Source organism: Lycium barbarum, chromosome 4 (genome assembly GCF_019175385.1).
Source record: "Lycium barbarum isolate Lr01 chromosome 4, ASM1917538v2, whole genome shotgun sequence".
Lineage (NCBI taxonomy): Eukaryota > Viridiplantae > Streptophyta > Magnoliopsida > Solanales > Solanaceae > Lycium > Lycium barbarum.
This window is the reverse complement of record NC_083340.1, coordinates 14293410-14315496: the sequence shown is the minus strand read 5'-3', so window position 1 is coordinate 14315496 and position 22087 is coordinate 14293410. Positions and strand designations below refer to the sequence as shown.

At 35.9% G+C, this 22087-nt stretch overlaps 4 protein-coding genes across 4 annotated transcripts; 3 read left to right on the top strand and 1 right to left on the bottom strand.

Annotated features, from left to right (window-relative positions):
• Window positions 1–903: 903 nt before the first annotated feature.
• On the top strand, window positions 904–2109 carry LOC132635290 (glycine-rich cell wall structural protein 1.8-like). Its single transcript, XM_060351619.1, has one exon. The coding sequence runs from the start codon at window positions 1035–1037 to the stop codon at window positions 1851–1853; it is 819 nt and encodes a 272-aa protein (XP_060207602.1). The 5' UTR covers window positions 904–1034; the 3' UTR covers window positions 1854–2109.
• A 3110-nt stretch (window positions 2110–5219) lies between these two features.
• LOC132637181 (glycine-rich cell wall structural protein 1.8-like) lies at window positions 5220–6035 on the top strand. The gene is made up of 2 exons (XM_060354313.1): window positions 5220–5330; window positions 5374–6035. Exons 1-2 carry the CDS (start codon window positions 5220–5222, stop codon window positions 5677–5679), a joined length of 417 nt encoding a protein of 138 aa, XP_060210296.1. The 3' UTR covers window positions 5680–6035.
• A 4590-nt stretch (window positions 6036–10625) lies between these two features.
• Window positions 10626–11823, top strand: LOC132635289 (glycine-rich cell wall structural protein 1.8-like). Its single transcript, XM_060351618.1, has one exon. It carries the CDS (start codon window positions 10677–10679, stop codon window positions 11598–11600), a length of 924 nt encoding a protein of 307 aa, XP_060207601.1. The 5' UTR covers window positions 10626–10676; the 3' UTR covers window positions 11601–11823.
• A 3007-nt stretch (window positions 11824–14830) lies between these two features.
• On the bottom strand, window positions 14831–20756 carry LOC132635288 (ubiquitin carboxyl-terminal hydrolase 20-like). The gene is made up of 8 exons (XM_060351617.1): window positions 19970–20756; window positions 19279–19399; window positions 18795–18905; window positions 17654–17823; window positions 17188–17526; window positions 16688–16810; window positions 15582–16086; window positions 14831–15487 (listed from the first exon to the last, which is right to left on the bottom strand). Exons 1-8 carry the CDS (start codon window positions 20432–20434, stop codon window positions 15174–15176), a joined length of 2148 nt encoding a protein of 715 aa, XP_060207600.1. The 5' UTR covers window positions 20435–20756; the 3' UTR covers window positions 14831–15173.
• Window positions 20757–22087: the final 1331 nt, after the last annotated feature.

The following is a 22087-nucleotide window of genomic DNA, read 5'->3' as shown; positions in this document are numbered from 1 at the left end:
AAGATAAATTAAAAAAATTAAAGTTAAATTGTGTTGAAATATAAAAATGCATTGTTCTTTTTCAAATGAAGTACGAATAAGGAAGTAGTGTAACATTAACAGAAATCGATGGAGTATTTGTCAGGCTCTTTTAAAGTATGATTCAAGCTTATAAATAATGTCGAATTTGGATAATTAATCTTTCTTCTCAATTCTCATAGTAGTCAAATAGAAGTATCCGTTCTAAGAAACTAAAGGTGACAACACTATCCGGTTGTAACAAGAAGCATAGAATTATTGTTTGGGAGGACAGCCTAGAGATGCCTCGTTGCCGTTTCTCTCTCTCACATATATTGAAACTAGATCAATTTTTTTCTAATTAAGAGACAAATATTGAAAAAATATATGAAAAACCAGTAGAGCTTAAATTATGGATCTGCTCTGAATATATCACGAATAATTTGATCATTTTTAAGTCTTTTAACAATATGTAACAAAATCAGCGAATTCCATGAAGATGCTAAGAACTCCAAAAACGAAAATCTTTCTTTCCTAACCATAAATCTTACATTAATAATTCTCCACTTCTAATACCTTGAACACTCCAGATTATCGTCAGTATATACAGTCAGTAAACAAATAATGTACTAGCTAGTATAGCATAGGATCTAGCTAGCTAGTTGGAGGATTATGTAACCACCTACATTCCCCTCGCAAGTGTGGAAATGGTTTGAATTTGATAGACTGAAGTTCATGATCATCAAGATTAGGACTTACCATAGACGCATTAGGGTGTGATGATAAAGTTGTGGATGCCAGCAAATGAGCAAAAGCACACTACTGTGGTCGATCAGTGCAAATATAAAGTCATTTTAGTGTATTTCTTTCTTCCCTTTTTATACTTTGGAGTTTGGTGTGATTATTTCCCTAGCTCTTTATATGTGCTTTTGGCATAGACGCGCTTTCCTTATCTTTCGAAACATCTATAAATAGCCTACAATCCATGCAATATTCATATTAAGTAGCGGTTGAGGGATATATTCAAGTGTATTCCAATGGCGAAGAGTACTAGAGTTTTTAACATTGTTTTCTTTATTTTGTTGAGTATAGGAATATGTTCAGCTGCAAGAACCCTCATCAATCTTGATGTTGGTATTGGGGCCAAGGTTGGCGCCTATGCCGGTGGCGGTGGAGGAGGTTCGGGTGGAGGTAGTGGAGGTGGAGCTGTAGCTGGTGACCATGGTGGTTATGCCGGTGGGAGTGGTCTCGGTGAAGGAGGTGGCAGCGGATATGGTGCTGGTGGGGCACCGGGAGGTGGATACGGCGGTGGAGGTGGCGGTGGCAGTGGTGGTGGTGGCGGAGGAGCGGCTGCTGGTGGAGCACATGGTGGTGGATCCGGTACAGGTGAAGGAGGAGGAAGCGGTGGCGGATATGGAGCTGGTGGGGCGCCAGGCGGTGGATATGGTGGTGGAGGTGGCCACGGAGGTGGTGGTGGCGGTGGTGGTGCTGCTGCAGGTGGAGCACATGGAGGTGGATCTGGTGCAGGTGAAGGAGGAGGAAGTGGTGGCGGAAATGGTGCTGGTGGGGCAGCAGGCGGTGGTGGTGGTGGTGGAGGAGGCCACGGAGGTGGTGGCGGAGGTGGTTCAGCAGGGGGAGCTGGTGGAGCATCAGGTGGCGGCTACGGAGGTGGTGAAGGAGCCGGTGGCGGTGCAGGCGGAGGTCATGGAGCAGGAGGATACGGTGGAGGCGGTGGAGGTGGGGCCGGCGGAGGAGGAGCCTATGCCGGTGGTGAAGGGGGTGGACATGCAGGTGGATATGGTGGTGGTGAAGGGGGTGGATCCGGACATGGTGGTGGTGGCGGCTATGCCCCTTGAAAGCTTATTCTCTTCACAATTTGTGAACAATATAGGATTTCCTCTTATCTATACTATTAAAAATAACATGATCAAATTATGGTAACAGGAGGTCTAATTGATGAAAGCAAATTAATATTGTTGCAGCTAGAAAAGTGCTCTTAATATATGTGCACGCTTGTTTTTACTTTTGGTTTTAATGTAAGAAAGATGTCTAAACAAAGATATCTACTGCAAATTGGTGCATTTAATTAATGTAAGAAAATGGTTTGGCAAATTCCTGTGTATGTTCTCCGTACGTTGCATGCATACTATATCTATATAGTACTTCTATTACGTTGGACGATCTCACAATTACAGGTGAAAAGAACCAAACGAGTGCTATTTTAGGAGTAATAACTAAAGAAAGAGAAAAGAGCAACATCTTAGAAAGAAAAGAGCAACAGGAAGATGTTGCCCTTGAAGTACCATACTATACGTGCAAAGAACAATGGAATAAAGTTCCGGTAAAATTATGCTATAATAATTAATATACTACGGGTGTGTTTGGTATGGAAAGTAAAAATATTTTTCAAATTTTGCAATATTTAATTGGTCACAATGTTTTGAAAAATAATTTTTTTTAGAAAATAAATTCATTAATGTTCAGAAAAATGATGGCTCTGGTTGGAAGTAAGGAAAAACAAGTTTCATAAATTGTACTCCAATTAATTGTTTCTTCCTCATCCCCCAATACCCCCATCAAAATTACCTACCCCTCCCCCGACCACCACCCCTCGTCCCACCCTTATAGTATTTGCCTAGATTAAATATAAATATTCTTCAAACAATATTTTCAGTTTACTTGCCAAATTACATCAGAAAATAAGTGCGAAAATTAGAAAATAATTTTTGTGGAGAACATTTTTCTCTTCATACCAAACAAGCACTGAGTATATATGATGGTTTAGTTTTCCTAGATAATTTATAAACTTGACTCATCAGGGTTCAACGTGGCATGGCAATTCCAGTTACAAATTCCTCTTTTGAAGGACCAATATTTTTGATATAGATCTTGGGTAAGAGGGAAATTAACCATCGGTCACTCTTGTTCAAAGTGGTTGAGGGAGTTCTCTCCACACCACTAGGTCATGAGTTCAAGGCTGGTACAAAAAGAAAAAAGATGAAAAAACAAAGAAAAAAAAAGGGGAAATTAACTTCATTTACTTTTGGCCAGAACGCTTAGCTAGGGGAAGCCTTTAATTTTAACTCCTTCAAGTACGGGAAGTTGTGTATGGAAAAAAGAAGTGTGATATAAATTTAAGAGAGAGAAAGATTTTAACAATTATAGTTTTGAATATGTCATCATATATGTTGGCTATAAGACTTTTGAACTTATGATGGTAAACATGACATAACATTTGTGATGTTATAAAAACTTGTCCTTAAGATAAATTATAAAATTTAAAGTTAAATTTTGTTCAAATATAAAAATGCATAGTTCTTTTTTAAACGAAGTACGGATAAGAAAGTAGTGTAACATAAAGAGAAACGAATGGAGTATTTGTTAGGGTCTACTAAAGTTGTGATTCAAGCTTATAAAAAATGTCGAATTTGGACAATTAATCTTTCTTCTCAATTCTCATAGTAGTCAAATAGAAGTATCGGTGACAATACCATCGGCCGGTTGTAACAAGAAGCATAGAATTATTGTTTGGGAGGACAACCTAGAGATGCCTCGTTGCCGTTTCTCTCTCACACATATAATAAAACTAGATCAATATTTTTCTATTTAAGATTCAAATATTGAAAAAATATATATATGGAAAACCAGTAGAGCTTATATTATGAATTTGTCTCTGAACATATCACGAATAATATGATCATTTACCGCGCGGCCTTTGTCGTTGAATTTAAGTCTTTTAACAATATAACAAAATCAGCAAATTCACTGAACATGCTAAGAACTCCAAAAAAGAAAATCTTCTTTCCTAACCATAAATCTTACATTAATAATTCTCCACTTCGAATACCTTAAACGCTCCAGATTATCACCAATATATACAATCATTAAACAAATAATGTACTAGTATAGGCTCAGTGACGGAGGCAGGATTTTCTTCAAGGGGGTTTAAAAGATGAAGAAGTAACACGAGAAAATTAAGGATGAAAAACGAAGAGGGGACCCTGTGTGTTTTAGTAATAACTGTCCCTTCAACCCTATATTATTTTGAAAATTGTAAAGATTCTTGAAAAAGTTGTAAGAATTAAATTACTAATATTATAATACATATTCAACATCCAATTAAAAAATTAAAAATTAAAAAATGTGCTCAACAAATGATGCTGTCATAGTTAATAAGATTAACTACTTAATATAATTGGAACAGAAATTTCATTTTACCAATAGAGTATAAGTAGCCACTATTAAAACCAATTTGCAAAAGGTGATTTGCCCAGGTTATTTAAGTTAAGTTGATAAAGCCTTTATTATTTTGTAATGATGATGTTTAGAAGTTGATGAAGCATTTATTTGCAAGAGCTTAAAAAAGGTAAAACTTAAAAAGTAATTAAAAAAGTGTTGAGGAGAAAACCAACCCCTTAGAGCTAGCAGAGCAATAAAATTTATATTGATAGAATTAGGTAGTTAGGGCTACATGTGCTCCGTTATTTGAAAGATGAATGATTATTAGCCCCACCTCAAATAATAGGCACTCTTTCGAATGGAAGTCCTAACATAAAGGACCATTTTGGATCTTTCAAACTATAGCTAAAAGTTTACAAAGTAAAAATCGAAAAAATGCTTAAGCGAGTGCATCAGTGATTCAAACCTGTGACGTTGACGAACTTTTGAACCCCTCAACCATCAAACCAAGCCTCTTAATTGTATCAAGGGGTTCATTATAAGATATATAAACGTAAAAGTCAAATTTGGCCCTACATATATAATGTAATTTTTCGGTGAAGGGTGTTCGGATGAACCCCTCGCCACCACCTAGCTCCGCACCTGAGTATGGCATAGTATCTAACTCGTGGAGGATTATGTAACCACCTACATTCCCCGCGCAAGTGTGAAAATGGTTTGAATTTGATAGACATGAAGTTCATGATCATCAAGATTAGGACTTACAATAGACGCATTATGGTGTGATGATAAAGTTGTGGATGCCAGCAAATGAGCAAAAGCACACTACTGTGGTCGATCAGTGCAAATATAAAGTCATTTTAGTGTATTTCTTCCTTCTCTTTTTCCACTTTGGAGTTTGGTGTGATTATTTCCCTAGCTCTTTATACCTGCTTTTTGCATAGACGCGCTTTCCTTATCTTTCGAAACATCTATAGATAGCCTACAATCCATGCAATATTCATATTAAGTCGTGGTTGAGGGATATATTCAACTGTATTCCAATGGCGAAGAGTACTAGAGTTTTTAACATTGTTTTCTTTATTTTATTGAGTATAGGAATATGTTCAGCTGCAAGAACCCTCATCAATCTTGATGTTGGTATTGGGGCCAAGGTTGGCGCCTATGCCGGTGGAGGTGGTGGAAGTGGAGTTGTAGCTGGCGACCATTGGTGGTTATGCCGGTGGAAGTGGTAGCGGTGAAGGTGGTGGCAGCGGATATGGTGCTGGTGGGACAGCGGGAGGTGGATACAGCAGTGGAGGTGGCGGTGGAAGTGGTGGTGGTGGTGGCGGAGGAGGGGCTGCTGGTGGAGCACATAGCGGTGCATCCGGTGCAGGTGAAGGAGCAGGAAGTGGTGGTGGTGGAGGCGGCCACGGAGGTGGTGGTGGAGATTGCTCAGCAGGGGGAGCTGGTGGAGCATCAGGTGGCGGCTACGGAAGTGGTCTGTGCCGGTGGAGCTCATAGAGGAGGATACGGTGGCGGTGGTTCAGGCGGAGGAGGAGCCTATGCCGGTGGTGAAGGGGGTGGACATGCTGGTGGATATGGTGGTGGTGAAGGGGGTGGATCCGGCCATGGTGGTGGTGGCGGCTATGCCCCTTGAAATCTTATTTATTCTCTTCACAATTTGCACACACTAAAGGATTTCCTCTTCTTAATTATCTATACTTATTGAAAATAACATGATCAAATTGTTGCAAGAAGAGGTTACTTTCTAAAAGCAAAATTTAAATTTGCTCTTAATATATGGGCATTCTTGTTTCTCTTGATTTGATTATCAGAATGATGTCTATAGAAAGATGTCTTGTGATACTTGGTGCATTTAATTATCAGAAAAATGTTTTGTCAAATTCCTGTATATTCTCTATATGTTGCATGAATGCCATAGTTAGCAACATTACATTGGACGATCTCGAGATAATAGTTGAAAGGAGCATAAAATGTTAATTAAACTTCTATCTAATAACTAAAGAATGAATGTTGCCCTTAAAGTCTACATAAAGAACAAGGGATACAGCGATTCTAGTTACGCATTCCTCTTCCTTTTAAGGAGCAGGGACCAAACTCATGTCTGAAATGTTGTAGTATATTATAAGAGGGAATTAAACTTCATTTACTTTTATCCCGACAATTCCTAGCAAAATTCATTAAGCTCCTTCAACCACGGGGAGTTGCACTTAGGAAGAAAGATTCAAAGTATCTGATTGGACGAGTTCAAGGCAACTTTAATACACCTATTGGGTTATCGGACTGCTAGAAATTGTTAAGTATTTGATTGGACGAGTTTAAGGCAACTTTAATACACCTATTGGGTTATCGGTCTGACTAGAAATAAAGGTTTTTCTCACTGACATTCAGTGAAAAATTTATATTATAAAACATCATTTTTCACCTCATTCCTACCGAACCAGCTCATTCGGAAAATGCACAGTGGGAAACAGGTTCTCATTGAAACGCTAGAAACTTTCTAATTTTTTCATGTGAAAATACTACTCCGTAATATTTAGATTTTTCCACTGGCATTCAGTGGGAATAGTCACTGAACATTTTAGTGAGAAAATAGTAATTTTTTTTTGTAGTGTTGGTTAAACCATTAAGGTCACTCAAAAAATGGTTAACCAAACCAATAGATTAATAGCATAAAACAAAAAGCCGTTTTCAAACCATTAAAACGATTAACTAATGATAATTAATTTTTTTGAGTTCAGTTTCTCTGTTAAGTCAAAATATGCACACTTCTAAATGGAACAGAGGGAGCACATGTTGCCATGTTGGCTCTTTAATTTCAAGGTTATTTATCAAGCTTGTAATGTCGAATTTGAAAATTTGTCTTCTCACAGTAGTCGAATATCTGTTCCAAAGAAACTAATTGAGGGTGACATTATTGTCCAGCGGTAACAAGGAGTATAGAATTACAATCATAGAGTGTAAAAGTCCCTTTAAAAGTTAGTGAGCTCTAAATTAATAATTTGTACATATTAAATAAATATCTTAAGACAAATATTAAAGTTTGGACCACGTACAATTAATGAATTCGATTGAACCTGTACCTTGATCTCTGGCTCCGCCCTGACTACAATTGTATTTGGAAGGGAATACCTGGCCTCTTAATCCAAGATTTCAGAATCAATTTTACAGAAAGACATACTATGTACGTACAATCAAGATTTCGTATCCTCTGTCAGCTACTCCAAGTAGCAGACATATAAGTAGTGGCGGGCAAACTTGCCTTCTCTTTTCCCTTATAATCGCACATAAAATTTAAAATGAAAAAGTGACGAAATGGTGGTTAAAACCGTGCAATTGTGAATGTTCATCGTAATAAAACAATTTTTTTAAGAAAATATCTTTGTGCATTTATTCCTATAGTACGGATTTGAGTTGTGGAAACAGACACTAATGTTTGCATTAGGATAGGTTGTCTACGCATCACTTGGGGTGAAGCCCTTCCCGGACTCTGCTAATGCGATATGCTTTGTGCACCGGGCTGCCCTAGTATATGTCACTAAAAGGTTAAATTACCTAGACCAATTTGTTGTTATTAACGTTCAATTTAACATATTCTTACAATCATATATACTACTACATAATGGTAAGCCTATGCAAGCACGGGCCCAACCCGGAAAAATGAGTTAGTTTAATAATAAAATTATGAAAGTATTATTAAATAAATACAATTAAAGTTCAATTAGTTCAAATAGTATTTGTTATAGTCCTATATTTTTAGGTACAAGCGAATGGTCTGAGCGCTAGTTTTGGGGAACTCCCTGCCTTCCACGATCCCATCAGTAGATTCTTATTTTCCCCCTCTACGGATGTAACAAAATCATTTTAAAAAAGATACGGACCAACTATATCTTAATCCTTTTAAAAGAAATATGTGTACACACATCTTAGTGTTTTTTGGGTTCAATCTAAATCCTCCCTATTGTTTAAATTTCTTCTATTAATTTTCTCTAAGCTTAACTTTATCAACTTATGAACTTATTATGACTAAGTATCAGATACGCTCTTTATATTTTAAAATCAAACACTTGTATCTCCTATATTATGAAAATTCTACGCTTGCACCTCATGGAAGGCATATCTGTAACTAAGTATATTAAAATATAATTATTAAAAAGTAAATTAAAAAAATTATGAATAATAAGATTTTATGTATTCATTTTTACGAAATTTAATGAAGAAGATGTTTTTTGAAAATATCTTTTTCACGCATTTGATTAAAATAGAGGATAAACATTTTTAAAACATGTATATTTCAAAACTTATTACTCCCTCTGTCCATTTTTACTTGTCCTGTATATTAACAAGAGTTGTCCATTTTTATTTGTCCAGCTTGAAAAATCAAGAGATAATTTACTATTTCATACCTATTTACCCTTATCATTAATTACTGGGTTGGAAAGTTCAAGAAATTCTTAGTGGCTGCACAACTTTTAAAATATGTTTTATTGATTTCAATCATTAGGTTACTTAACAATAATTAGGGTTATATAGTAAAATTATCATTCTAGTTTTGGCTCCTTAATAGGTGTGTCAAATCAATACATGACAAGTAAAGATGGGGGAGGGAGTAATAAGAAATGAACGGAATTAACCTAATAAAATATACGGACTATGATAATAATTTCCTACACTTTCAACATGTAATTTATTTGTGTTTTTATTAATACACATAAAATATTCTAATTTTATTAACACATTATTATTTATTGAAGAAAATATGATCTTGAAGAGATTAGAAGTAAGTAGAAAGAAAATGTGATGCTCTCAAAAGTCAACCATGCCCTCAATTTGAAAGTAATTGGCAAGAAGCAGCCATGTCCATCCACTGATCGACTGGCTCTTCTAATATAGTAAAAATATAACTAGATTAATTTATTTTTTATAATTAGGATTTAAATATTCAAACTTGTACAAAAATATTACTCCTTCTGTCCCAATTTACAATACACTCTTTTATTAGTCGTTCAGTTCAAAAAGAATGACACCTATATATCTATATTTAGTAATAATTATCTTCAAGTTTCTCATTTTACCTTAATTCATTAAGCCACAACAACTTCTATGACTTGTTTTAGACTACAAGTTTCAAAACTATTTATTTTTTTCTTAAATTTCATGCTCAGTCAAACACCTTCACATAAATTGAGCTGAAAGGAGTAGCGATGAAGACAGGGGAATATATAGTCTCTCGATTTCAATTTAATTGTCCTACTTTCCATATTAATCTATTCAAGATGAATATCTTTTTTTGAAACACATTTAAATTAAAACGGAGATAGTACATGCTATGCGCGATACACCAGATTTTATCAAAAACTGTATAGTTTGGGGGGTGAGGGATGGAGGGGGGGGGGGGGGGGTTGTGGATTTTTGTTTTGGCACCACTGAAATGAAATTGGTGTAAACTACTTGTTACTCTTCATCTCTCCCAACACTTCTTTTTATCCCTTCAATGAGAGCTTCAAAAGATAAGAACATGACATAAATCGATGGCCTGTAGATAAAAAAAAATGAAGTATTGTCTAATTAAAGGAAAATTAAAAATATATATGTATTAACAATCTTGAGTGTGTGTCTCATATTTTGTAGTAAATTAATGAGGATGTCCTAACACGTTAAACTTGTAAGCGTATAATACAAATCGGGATTTAATTTATATAAAGGGTGAAAGAAATCGGTATTCGATTCTTTACATAGGGATGAAACTATAGGAAATTTGTTGTATTCTAATTTTTTACCCAGCTATTATTGTCTTAAGCTGAGGCTACTGAATGAATCCATATAAACTCTAAATCTCTAATTCCTTCCTGCTTTAAACTTCTCATTTTACTTTTCATTTTATAGCTAGCCACACACAAATATCATGGTGTGTCTAATGTCTAAAATAGCTAGCCACACACAAATATCATGGTATGTCTAATGTCTAAAAGCACAAATTTAAAGGGAAAAAAAATCAAACTTGTACCCAATCAATATATAACTAAAATGAAATATGAACGAACTAGTATTTAGTTAATAGTCTGAAAATGGTTTGAATTGGATAGATTGAACTTCATCATCAAACAGGGACGAATTGGGCTGTGAATGCCAGTAATAATCAAAGTTGTGGATGCCAGCAAAAGCACACTACTGTAGTCTACTAGTGCAAGAAGTGATCATTTATAGTATTGTCTTCCTTTGCCTTTATTCCACTTAATTCGGTGTGTATTTTTGTGCAGATTGCACATAGTGGGGGTAGCAAAAATTTCTTCTTGCATGTGCTTCAACCACTCTTTGACACGGTTTTGGACCATCCCCCTACAACAACATGCTTTTTTTTGTGTGTGTGTGTGTTTTTTTTTTTTTTTTTTGGGGGGGGGGGGGGGGGCGGCTGGGGGGGGGGAGCGTATGTCTATAAATAGGTATAATCGTTTGCATATTAACACCAAAGTCGTGGAATTGACAAACATTCTTCCATGGCTTATCATAAGATTTCTAGTGTTCTTTTTCTTGTGTTACTTAGTGCAACCATATGTTATGCTTCTTCTAGAGCCCTCCTTACTCTAGAGGGAGGTCTTGGCTATGGTGCAGGCGGCCATGGTGGTGGTTCAGGAGGAGGTTATGGAGTTGGTGGAGCTGGGGGATATGGAGGTGGTGGAGGTGGAGGTTCTGGAGGTGGTGGTGGTTATGGAGGTGTGGTTGATCATGGTGGATATGGAGGTGGTGGTGAAGGTGGTGGTAATGGTGGGGGTAGTGCTGGCTATGTACCTGGTGGAGAGCATGGGGGAGGATATGGAGGAGGTGGTGGTGGTGGCCATGGTGGAGGAGGTGGTTATGGTGCAGGTGGTGAACATGGTATAGGATATGGAGGTGGAGGAGGAGCAGGAAGTGGCGGTGGATATGGCGGAGGTGCAGAACATGGAGGCGCATATGGTGGTGGTGGAGGAGGTGGTAGTGGTAGTGGTGGTGGTTATGGTGCGGGAGGTGTTCCTGGAGGCGGTTATGGAGGCGGAGAAGGGGGAGGAAGTGGTGGTGGCTATGGAGGAGCAGGAGGTTTACCTGGTAGTGGATATGGAGGGGGAGGCGGTCATGGAGGAGGTGGTGGAGGAGGCTATGGTGCAGGAGGAGCTGCAGGTGGTGGATATGGAAGTGGTGGAGGTGCAGGTGGTGGGGCAGGAGGAGCATATGGAGGTGGACATGCCGGTGGCGGTGGTGGTGGTTCAGGAGGAGGAGGGGGATATGGTGGCGAAGGAGGAGCTTACGGTGGTGGACACGCTGGTGGCAGTGGCGGTGGTTCAGGAGGAGGAGGGGGATATGGTGGTGGAGGTGAACATGGAGGTGGGTATGGAGGGGGTGGTGGAAGTGGTGGAGGTGGTGGTCATGGTGGCTACATTCCTTGAATTTCATAATTTCTTCTACTGAACCTTAAAGAATCAATAACAAATAGGACTATCTTTTCTTGTTTCCTTGCTTCCCGTTCTCTAGTTAATGCAGCATGTATTTTCATTAGCATATATAAAATGCTTAAGTACTGAAGTAGCATCGATTACTTGTACTTCAAATATTATTATCCTTAATGTACTTTCATATTGATATTCAGAATAAGAATCAAACTATTCATCATCCGTATTTCTTAAATTTTCATTGAATACATATCAACTACTTGTACAAATGGTGTATTAATTACAGGAGTTCTTTGAGACTCTTACTGAAGATTAAGAAGAAAAAAAAAAGATACTTGTACCACCCCTGGGAATAGGGTACATCAAACCCGTATACCAAAAAAATGTAAATGAATTTCCAATGATCATATTGTTATCGGCAAATATTTGGTCCCCTAGTAGGTGGCTGAGTGATCCCCATGTGAGCACATAAATGAGATAATTGTAAACGCAATAGAGTGAAGCAAAACTTCAAACTGCCTCTTTTTGCAACTTTCCTTTTTACTTTCTTATCATCGTCAGAAAGTGCAGTCAACTTTTTCCAACACGAATGCTTCTTCAACTGAAAGAACTGGTCTTCAAGATATCCTCACTAGATATGACCATATGATCCAGACAATAATGCATGCGCAGATGAGGGTGTGTCCATGGTTTGATTTGAGTCATAATGCATGATCAGATTGGTTTGAGTCGGCTTTTTCATAAAATTAAATTAAATCGGGTTTCTAAATATTAGAACTAGATTAGATAAATTAAGTCCATTTTTCATCGATCCTAATTTTGCCGATTTGTCGGGGGTTTTCCATTTTTCAAAAAAATATATGACATACTCTCAACATATATTCGAACTACTGTTCTAGCATATCAGTACCAACCAAATTACTATTAAAAAAACTATTCATCTATCAAGATATCTTGATAAAAATTGAATTAAATAATGATAAATATTAAAACCCCAATTAAAGATAATTTTTTCTTTAACATAAAATAGATTCTTGGTCAAGTTATTTCTTAATCCCCGTCGCAGTAAAGTTGTTCAATATCTATTGGTTTTAATTCTGAAGATCTGAATTACCAGTTAACAACTCAAGTAATAAAATGATAAAAGAAAGAAAAGGGAGAAATTGCACCTTATTATAATAGCAAAATATGCTGATATTGACTCTTGAAGATGCTGCATTCTCTTGATTGGGGTTTACAATGGATGGTGTAACACGTATCACTTTCTCTTTTCTTTTTTATAGCTCATATAAAACTATTTATAGTAAGTATTTATTTATTTATTCTTGTACATATACCCCTTCCATACAAGTGATACATTATTCTAATTTCTAATGCAGCCATATATGATAAATTCTAATTTCAGGTTTTCACGCACTTTGGCTTGAAAAAATTTATTATTTGTCCAGATATCATCGGTTTTGTGGCTGCAGTTTCCGTTGAAGCTGGGGATTCTTCTGCTTTCTTACTTTTCTGAGACCTTCCTTTGATCATATCCACTTCTCCATCTTCGTTTATTACCACCATATCATATGGTACTTTCTCTGCATAGTATTCTATATTCTTCTTGTCGTGGTGCCTGCAATTTTATAAAACATTGGCAACGTACGTAAAATATTATTATACTATTATCACATGTAATTACATGTAAGTATCCATAACAATAAGTGAAATTCGTCTTTTAAAAATTAAGGCAAGTAATATCATATTGCTAATACCTGTCGAATACTACTAGAGTTGCTTGAAGGCTAGTGATTAGATCAACCACGAGCAATTTCTGTGGATGACCCATCTCAGTTCTGATTTTTGGCTCTACCTAAATGAATTGATGAGAAAATAATTAAGCTCGCCGGAAGAACTCGTTTAGACAAGATCTTATATAGTAGTAATATTAAGACAGCTCAGAGGAATGATGATAATACGTACCCCGTATTTTTCACAAAGGTCAATTAAATATTGAACTTTGTGATACTTGGCATATTCACTTCTCCACTGATCCCTTTTCTCTCTAATGATTGAAAGTTCTTCAAAATCCACACTCCAGATGTCTGACCATGTCTTCGCGGAGACTATAAAATAAGCAAAACACATAAATATATAATGATCATCTTGCATAGAGTGGCAAAATTAGTTCATGAACACATGATCCACTTAATCTGTCAAGTTTGAGCGGGTTGATGACACGTCTATTTATTAACTCAACCCATTTTAACCCATCAAATCTAACCCATTTAAAAGTTGGTCTGATACGTAGCTCAAACTGACCCATAAGAAATCTTGTCAAAATATTTTTAAAACGATATTTGTTTTTGTTTAATATGTTATATATAGTCATCATAAGGAGAACAAAATTATTAGATACTTAAAGAAATATTAAGAATATTAAAAAAATGTAGTTAAAAATTAAACAGGTTGGGTTATGATCCATTGTTTAGTTCATTTCAGCACAAGTAACTTTTAAACAAGTCATCGACCCGCCCATTAATAATGCAACATTTTGACTCGTCCAAATTCAGTTCAATCTGCCTATTTGATACACAAAATCTTGCATATCAGAAGTACATAAATGATTTAACATGGAAGTATATATATACGAGGAATATTGAGCCAGGGCATCATGCCAAGAATTGTAACTCTGCAACATGATTTCAAGGCAACATTTTTTAGAGCCCATTCAAGAGGCTCAATGGAGAATTCTTTCAATGCATCCATGACTATAAGCACATGTTTAGGAACATCTGATGACCCTATGAGTGAATGCTGAAAGTTAAAAACTTGATCTGGTGTTTTCTTCCACAAATTGTTCTCTTCTAAATCACCAGCCATAACATCCATTTTTGAAGTGAAATGGGGGAAATTATTTATTTTTTGAAGGAGAAGGGAAGGGATTTGCTCAAGGCCCTTCAGATCCTTATATAGAATTCTGGAGCTAAAGAAGTGGACAAATGAAACAGGAATATAATTTGTTCGATATTAACAAGAAATGACCTAGAATGCTTTATGTGACCTATGATGTAGAAGAACAACATACAATGAAGCCAAAAAAGTTGCCTGAATTATGCTGATCTCCATTCTCTTTGTTCATTGAAGATGCTTGGATCTAAACGTTTTATTCCGAGAACCTCAAAAATAACTCTCAACTAAGCACATATTTGTATTACACCCCCTCAACTCAATGAATCAAGAAATTACAAATGAATGAAAGCATTGGCATTTACTATGTACTAAAGTTCACTGTAGATAATAAGTTCATACTGCAAAAGCTCGCGAAGTTCTTAGATATATGGGAGTAATAATTATTCCCACGAGAATAAAACATAAATTCCCAAGAGAATAAAACATAAAACTCTTACTCAGCACTATACAATGGAACTCTGAATATGAACAAAAAACAGCCAATATCTATAAAGCAACCTAGAGCCGTGTTTGTTTTGAGGATACAAGATGACTAGTGCTTGGTAGGAGGACCCTTTTCCGTAACCCCCTTAGTTCAGAGTTTCCAGTTAGAAATTATTAGTATTTGCCCATAGCTTATCTCATGCTGCCAGCCATTACAGTACGCAACGTAGAGCCAAAGCTAGACCTTCGGCGACTGGTGGAATTACTGTCGTCTCTAGTTGGAGATACTTCCATCCTTCTCCTCCTCTTGGTAGCGGAACCTTCACTTTGTGAGCCTCTCATTGCAGATAGTAGTTGCTGGGCTCTAGACCCACGCATGTTTTTCTTTATCAGAGAACACGCCTGCTTTCTTTCCATGTCCTGTTCAAGCTCCTTCTGCAGTTGCTTTTTGCAAGATACCTGGCCTGCCGTTCTTAGATGGCCACGAGGAATATGGTAATCATTATCTGCAAATAAGAACCAATGGTTTAGCACAAGCTTCTCTATTAACACTATAGGCAACAAAGTTGATGATAAAATAGAAGTGGAAGATGTGGTTACCTGGGGGATCTTCTCTGTATATCTCTGGGCTTGGGGATCTAGGTGGTGTTTCGGGTGTGATATATAGAGTTCTGCTAGTTGAAACAGGGTCCAGAGCACTGCGGTTTTCTTTGAGTACTGAAGGTAAAGACACTTTATCCAATTCAGGTGACTTGGAATCCAGAATATTACTTGCACGTAATGGTGGTCTAGAAGCAGACATCATCTGCATATTTTCCTTTCCTTTACTATCCTGAACCTTCTTGAGAGAATTGGGAGATGACTCATTTGCAGCATCATTGGATTCTTTCACACAGAAAGCCTGGGCACTCGGTAGACGCGGAGAAGTTTCGGAGACAGCATCTGTATTCTCTAAGACAGACTTGGGAGAAGTATTCCATATTGACGGATCTATAAAGGGCTTTAGCCCGTCAATAAAATCTGAAAACCAGGGAGTGCCCCTCTTTGCGTAAAATAGAACGTATGCTTCCTGTGACAAAACATAATCTTCTCGAACCCGAACAACCTATCAAGTTCAAATGGATATCAAATCAGTTCATCATGCATGCTTGTTTTGCCCCTTTATGCCGGGGGAACTGCAGGGTTCTATTACTCTGTATACAAGTGGGGTCTATCGGAGACATGATTTGAAAGAAATGCACAGTTTGAAAGGTAGGGGTAAAATCGTTCTTTTGGAACATGATTTGAAAGAAATGCGAGAGTAAAAAGCTATGATGAAAATATTGAAGAGAAGTACTGAGACTACAAATATTAAAGATAACCAAAGTAAAAGAAGCATCAGTTGTAATAAAATCGAAGAATAAGACAATGCTAACGTAATTTTTTTTGTTGCTCAAGTAAAAGTATTTTCATTCACAATCATGACCAAGAAAACGGCCGTAAGATAATGCTAACATAATAGTAATAATAATGGTAAGGGAACGGTTCTGTCACTCTATAAAAAAAATAAGCAAAGATGAACAGATATTGAACGCAGCACAAAAACAAGATAGTTCTAAAGTTGGAAATCCCCATAATATTAGGAAACTTAAGAAAACAGATTAATACCACCCAAAACTATTAAAAAAAAAAAAAGAATAAAGATTCATTTGCAGTATACAATATACCTTTGAGTCATCAAATTTGTACCACTCATTTGGAGCAGAGCGAATGAAGCTGTAATAATGCCCAGAACTGTATGAAAATCCTATATGCACTATAACTGCATAAAGATCATACTTCAGTTCTTCCTGTGCACAAGAAGAAAAATTCAAAATCATTTCCTGTTTAATAGATTAAGCAAACAAAAGAAAGATCTTAAAAGAAAATTAGTGAAATTCTGTGTACAACATTTACCCTGCTTAGACCCCATACCCTATATAACATAAGGAGAAAATTTTAAACTCATCCCACGAAAATACTTCTCCAGGGCTATCAGCTAATTCTTTGAGAAAAATACAGTATAAGAATCCCAGAACTTGCAGCTACTAAAACTTAAGTATGCAGGAAACATTTACCTCTAAAACTGTGCTTTTAAGCACTAGAAATTACTCTTCATCTCCTAAAACCAAAAGAACCCCTGCAAAACTAGTTCTAGCATAGACTCAAAGGAGAAACAGGAACTCACATTATCGATTTGGTTGTTATCAGCATAAGTATGCAAGTCCAATTCCAGAGGAAATGAGACATATTTGTCAATCTTCTCAACAAGAGAACCATCTGTTTTGAATCTCTTTAAATGAAGGGCAGCGACAGAAGGGGCCTTATCCAGCACAAGCTGCTTCTCGATGGAGACTTGCTCCTTACATTTTTCACATGTAAACTTTATTTCTGAATCCTCAATTTTCTCAACCTTTGTGAAAGACTCCAGAGCTGTGTCTAGGCTGTCAACATCCTCAATCTCCAAACTCAGATCTATTAGAGGCTCGAAAGTGTCAGAAGAGTGGCCACAATTACAACACCACAACTGCAATTTCAAAAAGGTGTGGGTAAAAATATCAGTTCCACATTTGCATTTAAGAATTAAGAGCATAGCACATATGTGAATGCAATTTTTACAAGGCATAAAGAATTGACTAATGTTTGATTCTTACTTTGCTAACTAAACGACCTCCAAAAGCCTGCTTCACAATGTTGTCAGCCTCCAAAATTGGGCAGTCTTTTGGTCTTGAATCATCACAACATCTTTCAAGTTTATCCAGAAAACACTGTAGAAACTCATGAGCATCTTCCTGTTGGAACCGACGGAAAGTGGAAGAAAAATCTGTTTTTTCACAAAGTTAAGGATGGCAGTGAAACAACAGCTACAGATTTGCAAACAAAGCAATGAATTTGTACAACCTTCATACCTAGCTGGCCTGTCTTGATTGAATGTTCAAATTAGTTACATTTGTTTAAAAGCGATAATAACACTTTTAGTCCCTCAGTTATTGGTAAATTTTTAATTTTGATCCTTGTGAATTTGTGATATTTGACTAACCACGTTTAATCTTTAATTAATTGAAGTATGTATTTTTAGTCCCCTTATGTAGAATGTATGTTATATTTGAACTATTTTTAGAACTCTATTACCATCAAATATGAAGTAAAATCACAAGCTTATCATAATATATGGGTAATTAAGCAGTGGAACAGTTAGCAATTATGGTAAAGTGTGAATATTTACTAGCAAAGAGACCAAGAGTACACATCTCAATTAACTGAAGGTTAAATGTGCTTAATCAGATATCATAAGGACCAAAATCACAATTTACTAATAATCAAGGGAGAGTAATATTAACCCTATTTGAAAAACGAAATTTATTAGAGAATTGACTAAAAATTAATTATTTGACGTAATATTCACTTATTAGCAGTAAATTATTTTTGTACAGAACTAAACATTGATTGTGATAAATGGATCTATTTAATAGAAGTACCCGATCAGATCAGCTAACAACAGGTCATAAATGGGGTATAGATTCTTACTTTCATGTATAGTAGAAAGGGAATGAAATGAATGTACCAATAGTGTGTGTTGTTCCAAAACCAGTCATCTTCATACTATTTTGGTAAGAACTGGTGCATCTTAGGACTTCAGATAAATTTGATGATATGAACAAGTTCTCAATAAACAATAAGAGGATGAATCTAGGGTAACAAATATATAAGCAGAAAAAACAAAATATGCATCTATGTGTGTATGAAATGCAAATATTATCCCAGAAATCACAAACAAGAAACTCAAAAGGATACAGTTCAAATTGTTAACAAATTTCCATGGAGAGACTACACCAGCCTCGGAAAACAGTGAAGCATCAATAAGCTTCCTCAACGCACAAATTACACAAAAACCCTTCAGGTAACCTGCAATCATTATACAGACAAATTAATAATCAACCTCAAGAATAGAGAGAGAGATTAAATTTCTCCACCAAAGAAGATTCATTAGACCAATACACCAACATAACTCAAATGGTTGAAAACAATGGTAAGGGGGAGTTAGTTATTAACCTTTGTTTCAAAACAAAATTAAAGCGCTTGGAATACGAGGATTGAACTACTCAATTTTACATTCTTCTTTTGAACATCAATTCCTTCAGTTTTTTCACAAAAATTTACAAGAATACAAGTCAAATCTTCTACAATTAAAAAGATGTATGAAAACAAAAACTACTTCACTCTATAAATAGTACTAATAGAGACATATAAAATGGAACAAAAGGGATTAATTTCTTACCATCACATGGTGTAGCATGATCACTCGACTTAAGGCCCTGAATCAGAGACACTGTGTGCATGAAAGATTGCAGAACCGCATTTAGAAAGCATGTATTTCCCAAATTAGAAAGCCCTGCACCCTGAATAACAATCCCAAAAAAAAAAAAAAAAAAAATCAACACAAAACAAAAGTACCAAAATCTCATCTAACATATACCTAATACAAAATTCATTTAAACCTTGCATTTGTATTAAGAAATTCATTAAATATTGTACAAAAAATAAATCTAGAACGCAGTTACTAATACCTAAAGTCACTATCTAGAATTTCAAAAATCCAGAATTAAATCATAATCCAAAAATAATCAACGCAAAAAAACAAAATTACCAAAATAACATGTCATCACTTATACATGTACACACATTCACGAAAAATAAAAATAAAAATTGTAGCAAATCACAAAGCTTGAAAGATCAATACCACTGAGACTTAAGTACCAAATTAGCACGTAATCATTCATTTCTCGAATTTGATATAACTTAGCTCCAACGATCAAGCACTATTTTCAGTTTTTACGTAATTAATTAGTAATACTAAAACACTATTGCATATACAAAACAAAATATCAACAGAAAACTTAAGTACCAACATAACATGTAATCATTTACACATACGCGAAAAAAAAATAAAAAAAAAATTGGACCAATACCAGCATAGACTTAGGTTCCTCATCTATATGAGAAAAATTCCACTTAGGCTCAAGTGGTGCCAATTCTTTATTTTCCGGAGATCCATCCGTCCAATCAAAAGGCGATGGCTCGTTAGCAGCTTGTTGTGTCCAATCGGAAGGCGATGGCTCGTCATCCTTAGGCTTGGCATCAGCTTGTGGCGATGGCTCGTCATCGTTAGGCTTGGCAGCAGCTTGTTGTGGCGATGGCGGCTTGGGTGCAGTTTGTTGCGTATAGAGAGGCTTGGGATGAGTGACTTTACCCCAAGGTTGAGCCCAACGGCTTTGGAAATACCGAGTGTATGCACGAACAGGTGATGCATCCAATTCTTCTTCCTCCATATATAACTCTCCCGATTTGTTCGATTTATCTAGGGTTTCATCAGAATCTACTAAATTAACTGGTTTAGTGTCACTTCCTAGGGTTTCTGAGCAATGATTTTTCATTAAAAGAGATGAATTTGTAGCAGAAATGAAAGGTGTTGTTAGGGTTTTCTAGAGCTTTGAGTTTATTAAGGATTTCAAGAATGGATTGGAGGGAAAAGATTGAATAATATATGAACAAAAAAAAATTGCGGAAAATTGGAAAGTGAATATTTGAGGAATTTGTTCAGATTAAAATGGAGAGATTTGAAATGGGAGGGAAAATTGAGCGGCCATTTTGGATTTTTCAAGAATACTGAAATTTTAGGAACGAGCCCAAATGTATTAGACTGCGCCAAAGTGTTTATTTTAGCACTAACATATCGATGGAATCTCACAAAATATGTGTGAGTTTAATTTTTTTTTATTTATATCTTTTTCCTGATCTCTCACTATAATAAAAAAAACTTTTGCAAAGACAAATAAATATTTTGAAAAAAAAAAATCCAATGTTTACGGATATCAGTCATGTCCAAATAGTAATTGGTATTGGTAAAGTAAAGGTGCGTCCTTGTACCGTTCGAATATCTGGAACTTTTAGCTTGTGCGACGTCAATTTAACTACTACTGTAATTTTAATAGTATATCATTTGTTGGCAAAATCGAAATATGTTACATGATTTGGATTGGCCAAAATAAAGGTTAGGACAAGTGTCACGTAGACTTCATCATTTGAACAAAGGGTTCTTTGGTGCGGGGATGGAATAAAATAAGGATATTTCATTGGATTATTTATCCCATCTTTCATGTGGGATAGAAATTTCATCATTTTTATAAACGTGAGATAAAATAATTCCGTGACTAATTAATATTCATAACCAAATGTGAAATAAAATAATTCTACATTTTACTCTGAGATAATTATTATTCTTATCGCACCAATCAAACTACCCACAAACATTAGCTTAACCATCATTTCATCATACCTACTCTCCTTCACGGTTTATTGGTTGTTATTTCTATCCTCAAGGAAGCTTTGTTTACTCCTAAGAGTCTGTTTGGTTGGGCTTAAAAAAAGCAGGCTATAAGCTAAAAAAAAATAAGTTGGGGTAGCCCAACTTATTTTTTTTAGCTTATAAGCTGCTTTAGATAAGCTAAGCCAAACAGGCCCAATTATTTTTTTGGGTTTAATTTAAGCACAAAATGACTTATAAGCTGGTCAGTCAAACCCTCAAAAAAACTGACAGCGATCCAAACGGGCTCTAAGTAACTTTCCTACTGCTAAAAGAGTTTCTTAGAACAGTGATTGCACAACGCAAAACATACTCATAACTAAACCTTATTCTATTTTCCCTTGTTTCTCCAAAATCATTTATGAACAAATTATATGTTTATATTATTAATTAAAAAAAACTTAGTCAATATCCATTGTGTATAGTTGTAATGAGAAATGGGATTAACACTTTAGTACACAGTACACAGAAAGTGTTTGGTTTAAAATTTGGTTCCCCAGTTATGCTATTCATCAAGGATATACAAGTTATTTTACGAAAGAATGAAATATTGAATTCAATTAGTGAAATTTCTTCAACTTCATTCTTTTCTTTTTGAGAATTCGAATTTCATGGTTTCTCTTCTTGCGTGTTTTCATTTCAGAGTAGCTTAAAATGAGCACTTCTGCGTAATTTCTTTGGTCATCTCCCAATCCTTTCTTTTTTTTTTATTAAACACCGGGTG